The following is an 18,978-nucleotide window of genomic DNA, read 5'->3' on the forward strand; positions in this document are numbered from 1 at the left end:
TACCCATTTAAAGGATACTGTGAATGAGAAGCAGAGAGAAGAATTACAATGGCAATATCTTTTATTTACTCAGGCATTGAAAAGCACACTGGGGTTCCCTCTGATCCGATTTGAAGATGCTGTGATTAATCTGGATCCTTTCACTCGGGTCCATCCATATGAAACTCAGGAGTTCATCATTAATGACATTCTGAAACACTTCCAGGAGGTCAGTGTAATTGAGATTATGTTGTGGCAAAGGTTGAACTTCTCTTGGTTGAGGAGTTCTCCACTGAGGAATGTGGGAACTCTTTCCTGGCTATTATGTGTTAATGCTGTGTTGCTTCTTTGGTATATGGAGAAGTAGTATCCCAGAAGAAATCTAAGAATACACTGCATTTTAAGATGAAATTGTTGTTAATTTTACTGATATTTGTGTGTTGATTTCTCTTGTAAAACTACCTGGGTTGGCATAAGCTTCTGTTGTGGGTGGGACGGGTTTTTTTTCCCCTCAACCTTGCTGGTGTAAATGTGATCCATAAGAAATACTTCATTCTTCCTCTTGATTTTACAGGAGCTGCTGAGTCAGGCAGCCAGTATTCTAGGTTCTGTGGATTTCCTTGGCAACCCTATGGGTCTACTGAATGATGTTTCAGAAGGCTTTACTGGACTTATAAAGTACGGCAATGTGGGTGGTCTCATCAGAAATGTCACTCATGGAGTATCAAACTCTGCTGCAAAGGTAAAAATTGTGATAGTAAAATCTGTATAACAATAAGCAAAAAATAAGCAAGAAGTCAAATAGAACTATTGACCGTGCTTAAATTGCTTTATCTTTGTTTTGTAAAAATGGCATTTGAAGTGTAGATTTTATTTTTCTTAAATGCTTTCTATACATCCAAAGATGCCAGAAACAGGAGTCAGTGAACCACTCAAAGCCCTATTATTGCTGTACAGATACTTGCAGGTTAAATCAACAGCTAAGCAAAGTGAGAAATAATTTGCTCCTACATGCAAATTAACAAAGCTGTGTTAAATTATATATAATCTAGATAGAGAGGGAGAGAGACCACTAGAGAAAGGTGGAGTATTTAAGGGATTATTTAGTATAACAGGAGTTGTTAGCTGTTATTTTTGAGAAGTGATTAAACTGATGTGAATAGCAATTATTATGCTGACAACTGAGGTTTTGGGGGGTTTTGTGCCACATACCAACAAACTAAAGAATTTCCAGATTGCTTTGTATTTATCTGTAGTTTAATTCCAAAGTCTCTGCATGGTGAACATTCTTTTGTCCTTCCTGATAACAGCTGAGAGAATTCAATTATACCAGTGAAAATGACTGTATTTAGTGCCCAAGAGAGGGATGATCTGAGGCAGGAGTCAGAAATAGGAAGTAGTTTGGATCATGGTTGATGCTATACTTAATACTTAGCAATCACATGTTCTTGAAATGTTTTGTTATATACATGGTGTGTCTGCATGAGTCCCTTTATGGGTACAACTGCAGTAATGCTTTTTTGACACAAGGACGTGTTGGGAAGTTTGGTTTTGTGAAAATTCTTTACTTTCTATTTTTATCATTTTCCTAACAGGTAACTTTGTGTGTTTTGTCATACTTCACCTTTTAACAACCTTTCCTATTTTTTTGTGTACAAGGAAATCTGCTTTTTCCCTCCCTTAGTGAGAAAAAGGTAATTCAGAAGATGTGAAATGCAGAGTCTGTATAATTACAGAGAGGTCAAGACTAGCATTATCAAACCTAGTCCATCACCAAGTGCAGAGCTGGATCTGACTCAGAGAGCTGAGCCATGAGGAAAGATGACATGCACATTCTCTGTCATAATTATCTTGTTTGCAGCATTAGCCTATTTTGCACAATTTCAAGAAACTCAAACAAAGTACTACGTTGATATTCCTGCCTTAATCTCCTAGTAGGTGGTGCTGTAATTCTCAGCACTGCAAATACAAGCAGTCTGGTAGAAGACTTGCTGAGCTTCTGGAAGGCAGCTGTATCTGTCTGCAAATGAGTACTTCTGTCCATGCTTTGTCCTCATGGCTGCAGTCTCTGGTGACCCATCCACTCCACCCAATAGAGTATGTTTCTTTAGAGTTTCCTTTCTATAAAGTGGTGTTTCCTCATTGCAGTCACATCTGCAGCAACAGTCTCATAAATCTTCCTTTAAAAGGCACGAGCCTTCCTCTGTTTCCCACAAGGGCAAGGTCATTCTTTGAACTTTGGAGTCATTTGTAACCAAGGGGTTTGTGAAGGAAGATTTTCAAAGGCAGAAGGGCAGTTGGATGCTGAACTCCTTTCAGAATTTAACAGGAGCTGAGTGCCTGCTTCCCATTTATACCTTTGAAAATCACCCCATGTACTATTTATTTGTCTTCCCAGGTATTTTTTCTTTCACCTTGATATATCAGAAATGTCTCTGTAATGCAAGTATCACACAGTTCCCTTTTCAAAGCTTTTTATATGGTTTATGTATTTGTCCTTTTGGAACAAAGAGAGAAATCCATAATTTAAGAATGCTTAGTAGTACCTTGTGGAGCTCCTTGATGAATCCTCTTTCCAAAGGTTGAATCTTAATTCTGCTGCACAGAAGACAATGGTAAAAAAGGCTCAAATAGTTACATTGAATTCTTGTTGCACTGTTTCAGGCATTTAAATCTGCTCAAAAACGAAGCCAGGAATGTCCATAGGATAAAAACACTGGCATTTGAAGTTCAGTTTGGGATATGTTGTGTTCACGGTTCAACACAGAAACGTGCCTTTTACTTTCTGTTCTACCTTCCTTGTGCCTTATGAGTGTGTCTAGGATATGTGAAGTATTGGTAAAGAAAATTATGTGGAGAGAAAAAACAATTTGAGTTAGTCAAGAGAAAAAAACCTGAAAGAATAGGTCATTTTCATCTTGCTGTTGGTGCTCCAGGAAGGTATTTTTAAGTATATTTTCACTGCATAAATTTTCACTTGATTCAGCTGTGCCACAGAGGGCTCCTGTCTTTGCAGCTAATTCTGTGGATCTGGTAACTAAAGCAGCCAAAACTAGAGGAGCCTGTGTCCTGCACAGGCACTGAGGGCTGGGAAAAATCTCCATTTTGGTTGTTTGACTACCTGACTTATGAAGTGTCTAAAATAAAAATCTATCCTAGGTTTTAAGATGAGTTAGCTATTAAGGTGTAAGTAGATAGTTAAACAAAGAATAATACTATAATCATGGATTTTAAAGTAACACTGCTCAACTGAATCGAGAAGTAAGCTATTGGAGTTGTATCTGGTTTTGTCATTTTATTGCTTTTCTATTTTATAGTTGTGCTGATTATCCCTGTAATGGCTTTTCCATGCATTTCAGAGCATGCAGTGGGTAATGCCTTCTTTCAAGTGGAGAGCTGCAGTGTATTTAAATTGGCACAAAACCTTAGGTTAAATAAAGTTCACTACAGACAGTTTTGTAGTTTTTATCCCTTGGAGATTCCAAGTTCTGTATTTTAAAAAGTTCTTTGATCCTAAATATAGACACCAGAGGGAATTACATTCCCTCTGAATGGAGCCTTCTATAGTTGCCATATGCGTAGAAATGTCTCACATTCTTGGCATCCACACTTTTTTTATTTCCCCCGTCAGGCATGATAGAACTAAATCCTAAATTTCCCCTGTTTCAGCTGTGTTTCAATTAGAAATGAATATTGAACACTGAATTAGCAGCTGAACTAAACTGTTCTGTAGCTTGTGTTCTCCAAATGGAAAAATAAGCGTGGTTGTATCTATTACTGGAAAATAGGTGTTATGCTGACATGGTGGTAAAGGATTGAAAAGATTCACAACTTGTCAATACTGTATTTAATGTGTCTGATTTCTTTCTACCTCTACCATAAATTCTCTTATCTTTTAGGAATTATGAGCACATAGTAGTGTAGCTGTTCTGACTCTGTTAGGTCGTAGGATATAGGATGGAAATAATTGGTGTGTACCTCCCTTCCTCTTGAGAAAAAGAATTTAATGAACTTCATGAAAGAGCTTAATTTTCATGTTGAACTTTGAAGTTTCCATTTTAATTGGGCTTCTTAAGGAGAGGTAAGCCATCAGTCACGGCTTCATTTCCCCGTTAGGTTTTTGCAAAGCACACAGGGTTCTGGGAGACAGGCTTCCTTCCAGAAGCAGGCACCTGAGATGCCAAAACTTCCCCAGACTGGAGTTGCAGCAAATTGCATTTGAGTGTCTGTTTTCTTTTATGGCTGATAAACCTTTCTGCCCTGGATTTTCATTACATCTATTTATTTTATTTTGACTAAGTTCAGACTGATGGCAGAGGTGCTTAGGTGCTTAACAGAGATAGGAAAAGAGGTGAGGTGTTAGAACCAGATAAGAAAACTTTAGGACTAGTAAGGATGCTCCAGGTGAGTGTTTGGCCTGGAGGCATTTGTGGAACAGGAGCGTGAAAGCAGCACAAAGGGAAATGAAAGTTTTAACCCTCTTTGTAAGATAAATCAAAGCAGAATCTCCAGTAGTTGGCAGTGACAGGAAGATAAAGATAACTGAATGGAAAATGAAGAGGAAGTAATAAAGGGATTATTTAAAAACAAATCTTGAACAAGTGTTTGACTTGCATGAATGTTAACTTTAACAAAGTTGGCAATAAATACAATGAGAAGTGGCTGTAGCAGAGCACAGAAGGAAGGTACAATTTGAGCAGGCTCTACCCAGAACCAGAAAGGTTTCTAAAACAATCAAAGCTGATGATTCCCTTTTGTTTAAAGTTTCTTAGTTCACTTAACCAGTCACTCCTCTTTGATACCTTTCAGAAGCAAGAACAGCTACCATTCTCCCATCTTGGGACTAACTGCAGTTAAGCTCTAGCAACATCAAAATGCCAAGGAAGTAGCTGAAAATAAAATCATACCTTGGTGTCAGGGAACTTCTAACCAAAGCCTTTGTATATGAAACCTGAGAAAGAAATACATGCTGCTGATTTCCTCAGAAGAGTCTTAAACAGAATCATCAAGTGATGCTGTGGAAAGGTCATGGTGGTGTTTGGGTTCTCAGTTTGCTGAGTGTCCTACCACTCTGTATTTTCATGGTGTTTGTTTGATTCCTCGCTCTTTTCCTTAACTCCAAGAGCAGAATGTGTGTGGTTAGTGTCAGTCTCCCTGGATAAAGGTGAGGAAGGCCAGAATACATGTCATCTTCATGGGCAACCTTATAGATTAGAATTGGTGTTTTCCTTCAGGAGAGCTGGCAGTCATCCCTTACAAAGGGTAGTTGAGGTATTGAAATAGTGGGATTTGGCAGCATTTACTGTATTTTTTTTCTATTCCAGCTGTGATTTATACAGTTTGGGTCAAATGTAGGGGTTTTTTTTGCATTTTCTTCAGTGTAATCTTTATCTTTCCCAGTGTAGCATAGAGGCTCCTGCAGCCTGTCCAGGTGGCACTGCAGATCATCTTCAGTTTAACTTGCATTTCATCCACAGATTAGCAGCTCATGCAGGTTCACATGAGCAGTGAGAATCTGTATCAAAATGTGTAGATTATGAGGTGGAAAGCAATTGAAATTCCCAGGCAGAACTGCTGAGTACATGAGGGATATTACAGATGAGGCCATTTCCCCATTTCCTGCCAGTTTGAAAAGACAGCAAGTTTTATGACCAATTAGTGGCAATCAAAAGCCATGGAAAGTGTCAGTTTTAATGTGCAGAACATCTGGTATCTGTAACTAGTATCTTTGAAAGAGGTTTTGGGATAAAGGATGATCTTCGAGAAGTTTGAAGTATTTCTTCCTGGTTTTCATTTGTACCATGGGATAAAATGTGTGTGGCCAGTATCTAGGTTAAAAGTTTTCTCAATTTGGTTTAAATTCAGCCTTTCTTTTACAAAGCTTCTTGCACAAAGTGAACACACTTTACTCAGTGTATTTTTATGTGGAGAAGTGGGTATGGGTAAATTCAACAGAAATGGTGATTTATTCTGTGGGAAGAACTGGTTTAATGTGGACTTAATGTCCTAAATGTACCCCATTCAAAAGCAAACTGCACACTGGTGGCAGCTTTGGATGAGCCCTACCCAGGAGAGATTGCTCAGTTGACAATGAGAGTCCTGTAACAATGCAGCAACTGCATACATGGAGATGCACAGCTGGATAGAGGAATCTACAGGTGACCATTTGACAATTGAAAAAAAGAGAGATTAGAGAGCTTTAGGTTTTACACCAGCACTAGAGTTTCATTTCAAAGGGGTTTACCAGCTGATTTTCCTGTAAAATAAAATGTACTGTTCCTGTTTTGCTGACTCATTGGAGAATTCAGTGAGCAAAGGAGAATTTAAAATGAGGTATGCAAAGAGTTGCCAAGTCATAAACTGTGACACTGAAAATAAGCATTTATCATAGATGAAATGAAATTTAGTTTTAACCTCCAGTTTTTGAGTGGTTACATGTCAGGCAGACAGGCACATCCATCCCATATATCACTATTAGCATCTGAAGGAGAAAAAATTGGGTGTGGGTTTGAAATTCAACATTTCAGTCTTGATAAACGGCTGACTGCACCTCCCTACCGTTTATTTAAAGTTATAGAGTTGAGTAGAATATTAAAAAGTACAGACTTAAATTTGAAGTTCCTTAGCTGTGTATCTGTAAGGAGAGAAAATAGTATTTCTATGTCCAGGGGAGAAGGCCAAGCTATACCAGGAGATCCAAACAGCTCGGAGTTGTTCACTATTTACACACACACACAATGGCAGGTCCAATTTATGTGCTTGCAGGAGCTTTCCTTCAAAATACCTAGTAGAACATGGAAAGCATGTTAGTTTTTAAACAGGAGGTTCTTTCAGATCCCAGGTGTGGTCACAGGTGGTCATGGCAGAAAAAGAAGTTGTCTGGAAAGAGCCTAAGTGCTGCAGTTAGTGCAGATGGAAATGCTGTTGGAAATGAAAATCAAGAGAGCTGGTAAAAGATGATGTTAAAACTAAGCCTAATGTGGTCTCTCTTAGTTGTTACCTGTTAACTCAAGGTACTGGATCTCTTGAGGCTTTTTCTCTGTTTTTCAGTATATTGAGGGGTTTAAGGAAGGGGGTGAAGGAGGGCAAATAATTCCATTCCCAAAAAATAAACAAACATGAAGACCTTCAGGTTTGGTAAGAGTTAAGGCCGGGGGGAGCGGAATTATCTGTTAAGAGTATTAGTTGTTTAATAAAGCACAGTTGTCCTCCAGATGAACCCGCCAGTGACTCCGCAATTGGGGTCATTCCAAGTTCATGCTGTGGACTTTTGACTGCCTTCTGTGTCTGTGAAAACAGCCGGCGGTTCCTGCAGGGATCACTCATTCAGCCCTGTAACACAAAACTATTGCCAGCGGGCACCTGCTGGTGCGGCTTCCCAGGAGGTCCCGCAGGGAAGCGACCCAGCTCCCGGGGCACGGCGGGCTGGGAGCAGCGGGCTCCCCTGGGATAGCCGGCTAATCAGGCTCCTCACAGCCGGCCCATCAGGGGTCCCCGCGGCCGCCAGCAGCCCTTGTCAGGATGCATTAGGAAGCTCAGTTAACGATGGGATGTGAGCTAATTAAAGCTCCTTCACTTTGGGCATATGACATAAATAGGGGTGGGGAATGCTGCAGGGAATCTCAAGGAACATGTTTGTTCAGTAGGAAAAGCCGTCGGCTCCTCATGGTTGTCAGTAATTTGGAGGGGGTCAAAGTTTATGTTGCTCTGAAAATGAGAAGCTGATTATCGCTTTTTGCTGATTTAGTGTTTTCTAAATTAAGAGTGTGTTGGTGCTGTTCAGAGTGCCAGCACTCGTTTCTCTGTGCACAGCTTGGCTGGGTTATAAATGCCTTGGAGGCTCAGCCTGAACTGTCCTTTCTGGTTAGGACTGGATCAAAGAGTTGACTTTGTTTGTCGTGATGTGTAAAGGAAAGTGTAAAAGTCTAGAGCATATAAATTTAACTGAATTCACAATCTTGCCTGCTAAAATGCCCCAAGTAATTCTTAAGAGACTGACTAAAGACATGGCAAAAGTACTTTGGGGAACAGCTTCAGACCAGTAGGCCTTTGAAACCTGCCAAACACCTGTTACGTTTTCAAATAAAGGCATTTAACTTTTTAATCCCAGTATAACACACTATTGACCACAGTGAGAGGAAGGGACGAAGCTGTTTGTTGTCTGTGCCATCAGTAGGATGGCCAGCTTGTAAAATTAAATATATACTGCTTCCACTCTATAACAATGTGTGCACGGATGAGCAAAGAAGCTGCTCTAAAAGTTATTTTTATGGTAAGTCACAGAAATATATTACATATCAATCCTGAGACATTGCAGTAAAAACAGGGAAACTTAGGCTGCAGAATTTACTGGACAACTTTATCTGTCCCGCTGCACCCAGTCCTTGTGTATATCCAAGAATCTGGCAGGGCTTTTTGATTTTTGCGCTTTCCAAAGAATAGCAGCAAGATTTGAGGATGACCTTTTTTAACCACAAATCCTAACAGCATATATATATGTGTGTGTCTCCTTAGCCCAGGACATGTACATTGTGAGGATTTTTTGCCTCCATAGGCAAATGCTTGATTTGTAACTGTTGTAATAGATCAGATATCAGCATAAAAACAGACATCTGCATAAAAATTGGCTTCCTCTAAAATACCTTTAACAGGTTGTAGAGTTGTAGGAAGAAAGGTGATTTTTAATGATGTTGCTACAATGCAAGTGACCGTGAAGGATTGAACTCCTTTCTAAATGAGTTCTGCAAAGCAAAGATGAGAACCAAATAAACCCTTTGATTTCTGATTTAAACACAGTTCATTGTGAGGTTTGCACAGAAACTTTAAGTGATACGTATTTAATTTCATCACTTTCTCCCTTAGCATTCTGTCTTGGAATGTTCTGCTTTGCTCAGTCAATAATATTTGTAAATGTACCATTCTCTGATGCTAGAATTACAATGGAATGTTTGGACTCAGGTCATAATTGTGTATTTATCCTTCTGGGATGTCCTTAGAGAACCAGGCAGTGCCAAGAGCTTAAAAAGACTTTAAAAGATTACTTAAAACTTATTTCCATGCTGTGTGCTTCATGCATCTGGCTTAGAGGGAACAAGCAGTCCAAAGTCGAGTTTTCATTTGCTTTGAATTCTTTTTGTGCCCCATAAGCCTTAATTGTTTGGCACCAGCTTTGGTTCACAAACACTGTATATGGGTGGTTTTGTTTTTCTTCTATTGCTTGAAACAGCAAGGGATATGTAGTCAGTGGTAAAAGGTTTTTGTGGTAAAACTTCCTTAATTATTGTACATTTAAAAAGAAAAACAAAAGACCAAGTAACCCCAAACATGAATAAAACAGTTTCTTGTACAGATGGTATTTCATCTGCTTTTGCAGATCTTGGTGAATAGTTAGTATTGATTGTTGACACTGTGTAAATGTAAAACAAGAAATGATGAATCACTTCTTTACTTGAGTCTGCAGAGGATGAGGCTGAGCCCAGCATGCCCCAGGCTTGCAGAAGTGCAATAACATCTTCAATGATTGTGAAGGGCTGAGAGTGAGGCATGAGGCATGCTCATCCAAAGATAAGTGTGAACAGTAGCATAATGTCCTGGGATTTGGAGGAAAATGTCATATTTCACCCTCCTCGGGAGGATGAGTTTATGTTACAGCAGGTAGGCTGAAGTGCAGTGGGGGTTGTTTTCTGCTTGCCGTACGTTACCAGTCAGTAGCTTCATATCATACCTGAACTGGTGTGGGATGAAAACCAGGGATCCAAGCGTCATTAGACTGTAGATCTGGAAGAAAAGATCAGTGTCTCTCTGTAGAAGGAAAGTGCAGGAAGAACCATCTGCTCTGGGGACAAAAAGGGTGAGAGGAGGCAGAGGGTATCTTGTGAATGAAGGTGGACAAATGCTCAGCTGCCTGGGGCTTTTAGGAGGGGTTCTCCTTCTGTCCAGGCAAAGTGGGTAAGGCAAAGCATTAAACAATACATACTGATGATAAGTTAAAATATCTTAAGTACATGAAATGACAGAGCTTTTAAGCAGTAGTCTGGAAGGCTCCTATTCTCCTCTGTTTGGAGAGGCCAAGTTGACAAGTAAAATACCCACTTCTACATGTGCCTTGTGCAGACTGGCTTCATCCAGGAACATCAGGAGCCGTTTGGTCTGGAAACAGGTAACTTCCCATAGCTGAAACTAATGTATTGTGTGGCAGTTCTGTTTCAAGGCAAAGGATGTCTGAAATGGGAAGAATGCAGAGATAAAAGACCAAGTGACTAATTTTATTTTTTTTTTTCATCAGCAAATATATGAAGAACTCATGAAAATTAGGGTAGAGAAGAGGGAGCTGGTTTTTACAAGTCCCTTGATTAGTTTCATGTTTGTTCCACAGACTGTTGAATTTAGTTATGTTGACATTTACATGGTCTTGAGTAGGCTTTGAAGTTACCAGGTCACACCTTATTAACAAAAGCTAAGGAAGACAAGGGTGGGTTGCACTTTTGGTGTCACCTTAGTTTATCTGGAGCCTATTTGCTGTGTGACCGGGTTAACAGCTCAGTAAGGCACCATCTCTCCTCTTTCACAAGTCTTAAAACCTCAACCTCAGCAGCTGATATTGCACTTCCCAAAGGAGGCATCTAAAAGCAAGACACATGGGGGGCAAAGGTAAGTCTGCTTTTGTGCTTCAGCTTGTTCAAATCTCCCTTCAAAGTTTAAGCTGGACTTAAACTCCTTAAATTTCTAATGCTTGCTTAGGTTTCTGAGGTAATGGCTGAGGAACTTGTTCTCAATACAGTGATTATAACCTAGATAGACTGGGCAGGAGGTGTTGTGCAGGTGTTTCGTTTGTTGTGGGCTTTTAATGTTAGAAATCTTTAATTTCCTTATTGTATAGGTAGATGCAATCCTATTAACTGCAACAGACTTCAGAAACCGTTTCAGGGTAAGGATTTCTGAAGTGCACAGAAAACTTAAAAAGAAGTGTCAAATTGTGATCCCCAGCAGGTATTTCACCCTGACTCCACAGTATGAATCTTTATTCAAATAGGAGTCTAAACCTCACACAGAAAGGGTGAGTTGCCCCATTGCCTAGCAGCCCTTCCTACTGCCTGTGGAACATCCCCTTGTTTTATCTTCCCTGGCATTTCACCTCTAATTGTCAGACCCTGCACCGCAGAGCAGGAAGGGGCTGGTCCCAGCTGGGAATGACTCAGGAGAGACCCACTCACTGTGCTCACTGAGGGAACCCCTTGGTTTGCAAATGGTGCAGATGGTGACAAAGGTTTGGCTGCAGTCTGTATTAGATGAGGCCAGGAAACAAACAGTCCCAGGGGAGGGGGGAGAAGGAGCTGCTTCAAAAAGTAATTCAACATGAAGTTCATGTTTTGTAACTAGCGTTTGCTGAGTTCAGATTTTGTCACCTGAATCAGGGCAGAATGGAAACATTTCATGGTATGTTTGGTACATTAAAATGCTTAATTTGTTTTGCTTACATCTATAATTCAGTGCTATTTTCTAAATAACACAAACAAAAATGTCCCTGTTTAACTTTGGGTTTACAGCTAATGGAGTTTGACTTCTAAACTATGTGCGTGGGATTTTTTTCTTTTTCCACCTTACTAAGAAAAATACACTATTACATTAAAATCCTGTCTACACACAAACAAGATTGCTATTGACAACTAGGTGTCAGATTCTGTGTAATGGAGGAAGGGATATTTGAGGAAAGAGTGTATTCGCAGGAGGTGCTGGAAAGTGTGGGTGCAGGTGGGAGGAAAGCTGTAGAGAGAGATTATCAATTCTCATCAATAAGTTGGTTTGTTCCTTCTGGCTGATTGTCCAGTCATGCACTACTGTAACTTCGAAAATATATTCTTGAAAAAGCATTTTCAGGTCTTGAGAGATTCTGTAATGAGGTTTTAATTTTGAAGACCTGTCGAGCCTTTCAGTCTTTATGGTAACTACTCTAATCCACATAAGCAAAGTATTTTTCCAGAAAAAACCCTAAGCTAAAATGTGATTCATAGATAGCTTCAGGTCAGTTTGCATTTCTAGGCTATTTTTTTTAAATAACATCTACATTAAGTTCATAACAAGGTCAGAAGTAACTCAGTCCATGATCACTGTTTAGTCTCCATATGATCAAGTCACAAGAAAGGTCATGGGATTTCATTTTCATCCCTGATGTTAAAATCTATTTGTTTGGATAATTGGAGCCACTGGACTGGTTTGTCTTTAAGCTGAAAAGGAGTGTTTCAAACTGGGACATTGTGTCATTAGTGAAAAAGAAACACAGCCTTAGAAGAAATGGCAGAAAAAGGAGGGGAACTTCATTGTGGCACTGGGCCCATAAATGAACTGTTTGTCTGGTTCTTTTTTAATATTCAGTGTATCAGAGTTTCCCACCAGGTCGTAGTTGTCCTCTGGTGCACACCTGAGCCACGGAGGGGTTTTACTGTAGCTGCTGTGGGTGCAGAGGAGATGGTCCATGAGACATGGGCTGGTCCTTACACAGCGAAGTCCTTGTCCTGGAAGAGCTGTTGCCATGCGGGACACTGGGGACCTCAGCACCCTGAGTGCCTCTGGCATTCCTGTGGCACCTGCTCCATCCCCCAGCCCCAGTTAAAGACACAACAAAGCTTTAAGTGATCTTTCCTTCCACAGGGGTGGAGAGGATGAAGTTTGTTATTTCTTGAAAGGAGGTACAAATGCTGATAGTAGTTGATAGTGGTACAGGAGGTGTCCAACTACACATAAACAAAAATAAAAAAAAGGTAGTTTTTGGAGAATATTCCAGGAAAATTCCTTCTAGGAGCCCTTTTCTATAATAATATCCTGAATACAAGGCAAGGTTTCAGGTTTTCTGTCTCCTTTTCTTGCTTCCCTCGTTCACCAAGCTTCTGGTTTCTCTCTGATTACATTAGACTAAAGGCCAGCAGATCACAATAGATATTTTTATTTGGTGCTTTTTCATTGATGTGCACACAGCAATGGTCACAGTTCTCAGAACAAATCCTGTTTGGACGTAATGTTCCCTTTCATCCATGAGCATGGATGAATCCCCCACACTTTTCAAGGTAAGTGTAAGGAGTCAAAATGTTCCACACACATACTCAGGGTTCCCCCTGAGCTTTTGGTTTGGTATCTGTGGACACTTGCTGGAAGTTAGGATTTTTTCTTCTTTCTCTCAGGGAATTTTCTCCCATTTGTTGCCTAAGAGATGATAATGGCAATTCTTAAGAGAGATACAAAATGTGCTGGGATGAGGAGGAGGGAGAAGGGTGCAGTTGGTTACCCTCTGAGCTGAGGGGCTTTCTCTTGGGAAGGGCAGAGGTACCGTGAGATTCTGGCCAGGGGTCAGGTGCTGGGCTCAGCTCCTCACTCACTCTCCTCTCGGAACGGAGGGGAGACAGCCGGGCTGCGGTTGCTGAGGGGAGAATTCATCAGGAGTACAGAGTTCTGTCTTTTGCTGCTTCTCCTACCGTGAGCGAGGCTTTGCTCGTGAGAGTGGCCATTGAACTGGGACCTCATCAACACCCGAGCTCACCAGAAAGGGCCCTCACCGTCTGCTCAGCTGCCTCAGGGGAAAAACTTGGCACCCCGAGCCTCTCTGCGGGCGGGTCTCCCAGCTGTTTGTGGGTGTCCAGCTGCTGCTGCTTTGGGTTTCTCACTACACTTTAACTCGACATCCCGTGTCCACCTGACCGCCGACCTCCGCACCGCCTGCTATGGAGTTTCTGCTACACTGTGTTTGCCACCCCCAGTGTGCCCACCCCTGCCGTTCCGTCCTGCGGCTCCGAGGTTCCTGCTGCAGTCCCTTTTACCACCCAGAGGGGCTCTGGGACCAGCTGCCCCCCGTGGGTTTGCAGCGGGAGCCCCTTTTCTCTTCCCCTCGCTGGTGTGGCCGCCAGAGCCGCGTGAGGGAGGCGGCCGGAGCCGCCACAGCGCCCCCTGCAGCCGCGGGGGAATCATCGCACCCGCCTGCCCGGCCGGGAGCCAGCAGCGCCCCTGGCGGCCGTGCCCGGAACTGCACCGTGGGGAAGGAGCCTGCGGCGGGAGAGGGCCGCTGTGAGGGAATGCTTGGGCCTCTGCTCTGTAAGATTTAGTTCTGGAGAAGTCCTGCAAAGTTTGGAAATTTTGAGGTCAGTACGCCACTGTGGGCCAGTGTGAGTGGCCACAAAGAGAGGTCATTTTCCAGGGGAAAAAGAAGTTATTTCCCCAGTCTCTGGGTGTCTGCTTAAAGGTGGCGTTTGGGGCTGTAAGGGAATGCTTGGTCCTCTGCTCTGTAAGATTTAGTTTTGGAGAAGTCCTGCAAAGTTTGGAAATTTTGAGGTCAGGACGGCACTGTGGGCCAGTGCGAGTGGCCGCAAATAGAAGCCATTTTCCAAGGGAAAAGGAAGTCATTTCCCCAGGCTCTGGGTATCAGCTCAGAGGTGGCATGTGGGGCTGTAAGGGAATGCTTGGTTTTGTTTGTTGTTGCTGCCATCATTGTGGTTTGTTTGTCTTGCTATACATATATATACTAGTAAAATCCCATATCTTTTCCACAAAGTCCAGTCATTTCAAAGTTATAATAATTTGGAAGGAAGGGGGTCACATTCTCCAATCCAAGGGAGATTCCTGCCTTCCTTGGCAGACACCTGTCCTTTAAACCAGGACAACACTTGCCAGCACAGCTGGGAATCCTGTCAGGGATCTCCCCACGTTGTGCCATGAGTGTGGCCTGGCTCCCACTCCTTCTGCAACACAGCCACTTCTACCCTGAGTTACTGAAAAGAATTTAATTAGCTCTTAAAAATGTTGTAGTTTCATGACGGGCATATTTGCCTTGAAGCTTTGCACATATCTTTGCAGAGGAAAAGCTTTATATCTAAATAACATTCCTTTTAGGTTTTGAGGGGTTGCAGTTGGGTCACAGGCATTGCTCTCAGTACATCTTTCACAGACTTGGTTTATTTTGGCTTGGCCACAGTAGTTGGGGCGCCTCTTTGTCACCTCAGGATTCCAGTTGCGCCTGTTGATACAATTCTGAGCTTTCTCCGTGGCAAAAGGATTGGACAGATTCTGTTATGTATCAAAATGAGTTGTATAATTGTGCATTTCACAAGTAGGATCTAGGGATTTTCTGCAGTGAATCTACTTAGGAGAAATGGCTTCTGTTCTTCCAATAACAGAAAAGGTCTTCTCTTGCAGTTTGCTGGGACGTTGTCGGATGGTTTGGGAAAGATCATGGATAACAGACATCAGACAGAGCGGGAATACATCCGATATCACGCTGCAACCAGTGGAGAGCACCTTGTAGCTGGAATCCATGGACTTGCACATGGTAACCCTTAGCTGTAATTTTAACTCATTTCTCTCTTAAAAGGGATGATCAGATTGCAAAGAACAGTGGGTCTTACTGCTAGAAGCCTGGGCAGTGGAGCTATCAGAGGCTTTATGCTTGAATTTGAGTGCTGGCAGGTCATTGTTTGGTCTTCAAGTCAGCAGAAACTACATTTAATAACCAGGGTTTTTCACATGTAACTGCAAGTAAAAGCTTTTTTTGCAAATTAAAGTGAAAATTACAAAGAAAGTTCATCCAAAGCATCAATTTCTTTGTAGAGGCATAAAATACACATAGAATCAGGTTTTTTTGAGGGCCAGACATTAAAAAAAAAATAGTATGGCTGGGTTGTAGCTTTCTTATATTTGCTTTTAGTTCCCGAAACCTGAGTTTCCTTGGAATCAGTACATCAGTTTAAAGTTACATTTCACCAGTTGGGTTATTTTGTGGTTTTTTTCAGTGTACTAAAAACTAGAGACATTTATTTGTGTAAAGGGTAGTGGACTAGTTTTGATTTGGCCAGAACTTCACATCGATTTAGTTCATGATTTATCTGTTGAAGAAGGTTAAATTAATACAAGCCAAGTTTAAATCAAATATTTATATTTTGCATCATCTTGGCTCAGTTATTTAAATGTTAAATGTAACTGTTGCAGCCTGTGCAAAGCTGATTTGGCTTTCACTAAAAGAGGATCTTTTCTATGCTGAGAAAAGTCCTTTTGCTTTGGTCACACAGAGACACTGTGTAGGTGTGAAATGAATCATGGAAGGTTCCTCTCACACTTCCTAGTGTGCTGAACAGTCTGACATAAATTGGTAGAAACACAGGAAATCCAAATTATGTGAATCTCTTCTGAAAAGTCCATTATAAAAGCACTTCACTGTGTTGTATTATCCAGTAATTAGTGTGACTGTTCTAGTCCTAAGTTTGTGGCATTTTTAAATTCTTCCCATTCAGTTTTTTTTAAAAAATAAAGGAACTGTTAATTACTACATTTCAACAGACAGGATTTAATCATAAACTCTAGTTACTCAAGAGGAGAGATTTAAATACTTTGTGCTACTTGAGTTTGGCAGTTTAGATCTGCCTGGTCTGTACTTGATTTACAGACCTCAGAGGAGCCCTGGGCTGCTGGAAGCTGGGCAGGTGAGTGCTTGAGCCAGGGTACTAGAAACTGATATTTTAATCATGGAGATGTGAAATCTCCAAAGTGTGTTCTCAGACAATGTGAACTGTTCCAAGTCTTTTGAAATCTCAGTAGGTGCTTGATTTCTCAGAGCATGGAAGTTCTCTGGAAGGGAAATGTGCACAAAAATGTCTGTCAGCAGCATCACAGTTAAAGTCACTTAAACTGACTTTAAAGACATTTAAAGTGCCAGTTTAAAATAATTAACTTTGTCCAGTGGAGAAATGCACTCTGTTGTTTTCTGTCTCAAATTGTACCAGCTTTTGTGGTGATGGAATTTTGTCACATCCTAAGTAGCCTGTGCAATAGATGAGGACTCTTGGTTTAAGTGCAGCTGGAAATGAACCAGTATAGAAATACTTTTAAATACACATATTTAATGATTAAGTAAATATTTTTCTGTGGGATAATATGGTCTGTACATATGCATATGTATACTACATATACAAAGTATAAAGTTATTGGTTAATGTAATTGAGTTTGAAAGTTTGTGTATTAAATTAAATGCACAATAAACCGTGTGAGCAGAGAGCATCAGGTGGATGAGATTCTGTAAGTTCTAGAGCCAATAATTTTGGACTTCTCTGCTGCTCTTGACTTTGCCAGGTATCGTTGGAGGATTGACAAGTGTCATAACATCGACAGTGGAAGGTGTGAAAACGGAAGGAGGGGTCAGTGGTTTCATATCTGGCCTGGGCAAGGGGCTGGTGGGCACTGTCACCAAACCTGTGGCGGGAGCACTGGACTTCGCGTCGGAAACCGCGCAGGCACTGAGGGACACCACGACCCTGAGAGGCCCCAGGTCAGCCACCAGCTGGTATTTCTAATCAATAACACTCTGAAACTGTGTATTAATGCCTGCTGCAACTTCTGAACTGATTATTCTTCCTCAGGCAAAGCAACAGTAAGCAAAGTTAACACCAGCTGTTATCAGCCCATTGCATTCCATTTGCTTTTTGTTTAATAGATGGCATTTGTAGATACTTTAACAAGAGTCAAATTTGCCTGGAAAACTTGCAACATAAAGTAGGAATTATTAACCTACACCATTAGATGAAGCAAAATTTTTAGAAAGGCAGTATGTAGTAAAATGAAACTGAATCCTCACAGAGTTGAAATTAAGTTCTCCCTGCTCTCCCTCCAGCTTCCATTTTGCTGTAGAAAAGTTATTGAAAGGTTTGAAGAGTTCTGTCATCAATATAGTGCCACTATGTTTTAATTTTTATTCTGTGCAAAGTTCTCAGTTATGAAAGGGGGTGGCTGTGTGCCCTTATGTGCATGTGCCCATACTCCTGTGGCTGTGAGGTGGCAGCACATCAGGACAGACACTTTGGCTTCTTTCTGAGGTCAGTTACTGTTGTAATGTGGGCTCAAAGTAATGATGGTTTTGCTTAAAATAAATGTTCATTAGCACTGACTTGTGAGTGTGGCAGAGGGAAAGGACCAGTTTCTGAAAGGGCTGCACTGAGAGAAGAGTCTTTGTGCTCTTTGTGGCCAGGAGTTTGCTTTGTATTACTGTGCCGAGAAGTCCTCTTGTATGTACATGAGACCTGTGTGCTGAAGTGAAAGAAAGCCCTAAGTAGGTTTTGTTGTCAGAAAGCTTGGAGAAAAATGTTTGAAAAATGTTGAGTTTTCTGCTTGTTTCGTCTTCCCATTTGGCTTTTCCATTTCCTGTGTTTTATTATGCCACTCTTGGAATTCTGAAGGGTCTACATCAGGGTTTCAGTAAACAATAAGTCTGATGAAGTGTGAGTGAGGTGCAGGAAGCCTGAAGAATTACCCTAGGTGGGCTTTGTTCTGAAAATAGAAGTTTGTACATGTGTGTCTTACGTATTTGGGACTTACCCTGATTTGTAAAACCAAGAGGTCAAGGATTGAAATGTACTAAGTATATTTGCATACACAAAATTAAATGAGAAATCGAAGTGCATCCCTGAGAAAATTCAGTGTTTCGCTTGTGCATGTCTTAATTTTGTGACTGTGCAGGTTGACTGATTTGTGTAAAGGTGGGGAGAAGCACACCTGTCTATGCTGTTAGCTGGATTTCTGGTTGAGCTGTTTGTCTATTGTAATTTGTTTCAAGAAACATATATTCTTAAAATTCATGTTTTGACATGCTTCTATCAGATACAGCCTGTACACAGTAGGTGTTATCAACAGTTGCCAAATTGGACAGCAGCTGGGAGGGAGAGGGCAAGAAGATCTCCAGCCAGCCTGATCTTGGGCTTGTGTTTCCTTTGGGAATTATTTCTCTTTGCCTTGTTAACAGTTAAGAGGTTAAGACAGATGAGCTGAACCATGTTTTTGCTTCTCCTAGATTTTGAAATCCTGTTGTCACAGATGAGCATTGTGAAATTATTTTAGTGTCTGCACATAGTCTGTTAAGTTTCTGACCCAACAACCTTTTACAAGATGAAAGAAAAGAAAAATGGGAAAAAAGCCCCAACCTTTCTCAGGCTACTCAGTTACTCCAGTCTACAAAAGTCTGATCAAAACTTTTTT

The 18,978-nt window shown here is 41.1% G+C and overlaps 1 protein-coding gene across 8 annotated transcripts in view; it reads left to right on the forward strand.

The window, feature by feature from the left end:
- Positions 1–18,978, forward strand: part of VPS13D (vacuolar protein sorting 13 homolog D) — a 97,712-nt gene that overhangs the window by 58,436 nt on the left and 20,298 nt on the right. For 7 of the 8 annotated variants that reach the window (XM_053997293.1, XM_053997295.1, XM_053997297.1 and 4 more), the window contains 4 exons: positions 74–208; positions 554–721; positions 15,157–15,289; positions 17,083–17,278. In XM_053997293.1, coding sequence (XP_053853268.1) covers positions 74–208; positions 554–721; positions 15,157–15,289; positions 17,083–17,278 — 632 coding nt within the window. Of the gene's footprint in view, positions 1–73; positions 209–553; positions 722–15,156; positions 15,290–17,082; positions 17,279–18,978 lie in introns of those variants that run through there. The other variant, XR_008440411.1, reaches the window with a different exon arrangement.

The sequence above is a fragment of the Vidua macroura genome, chromosome 23, assembly GCF_024509145.1.
Source record: "Vidua macroura isolate BioBank_ID:100142 chromosome 23, ASM2450914v1, whole genome shotgun sequence".
Classification (NCBI taxonomy): Eukaryota; Metazoa; Chordata; class Aves; order Passeriformes; family Viduidae; genus Vidua; species Vidua macroura.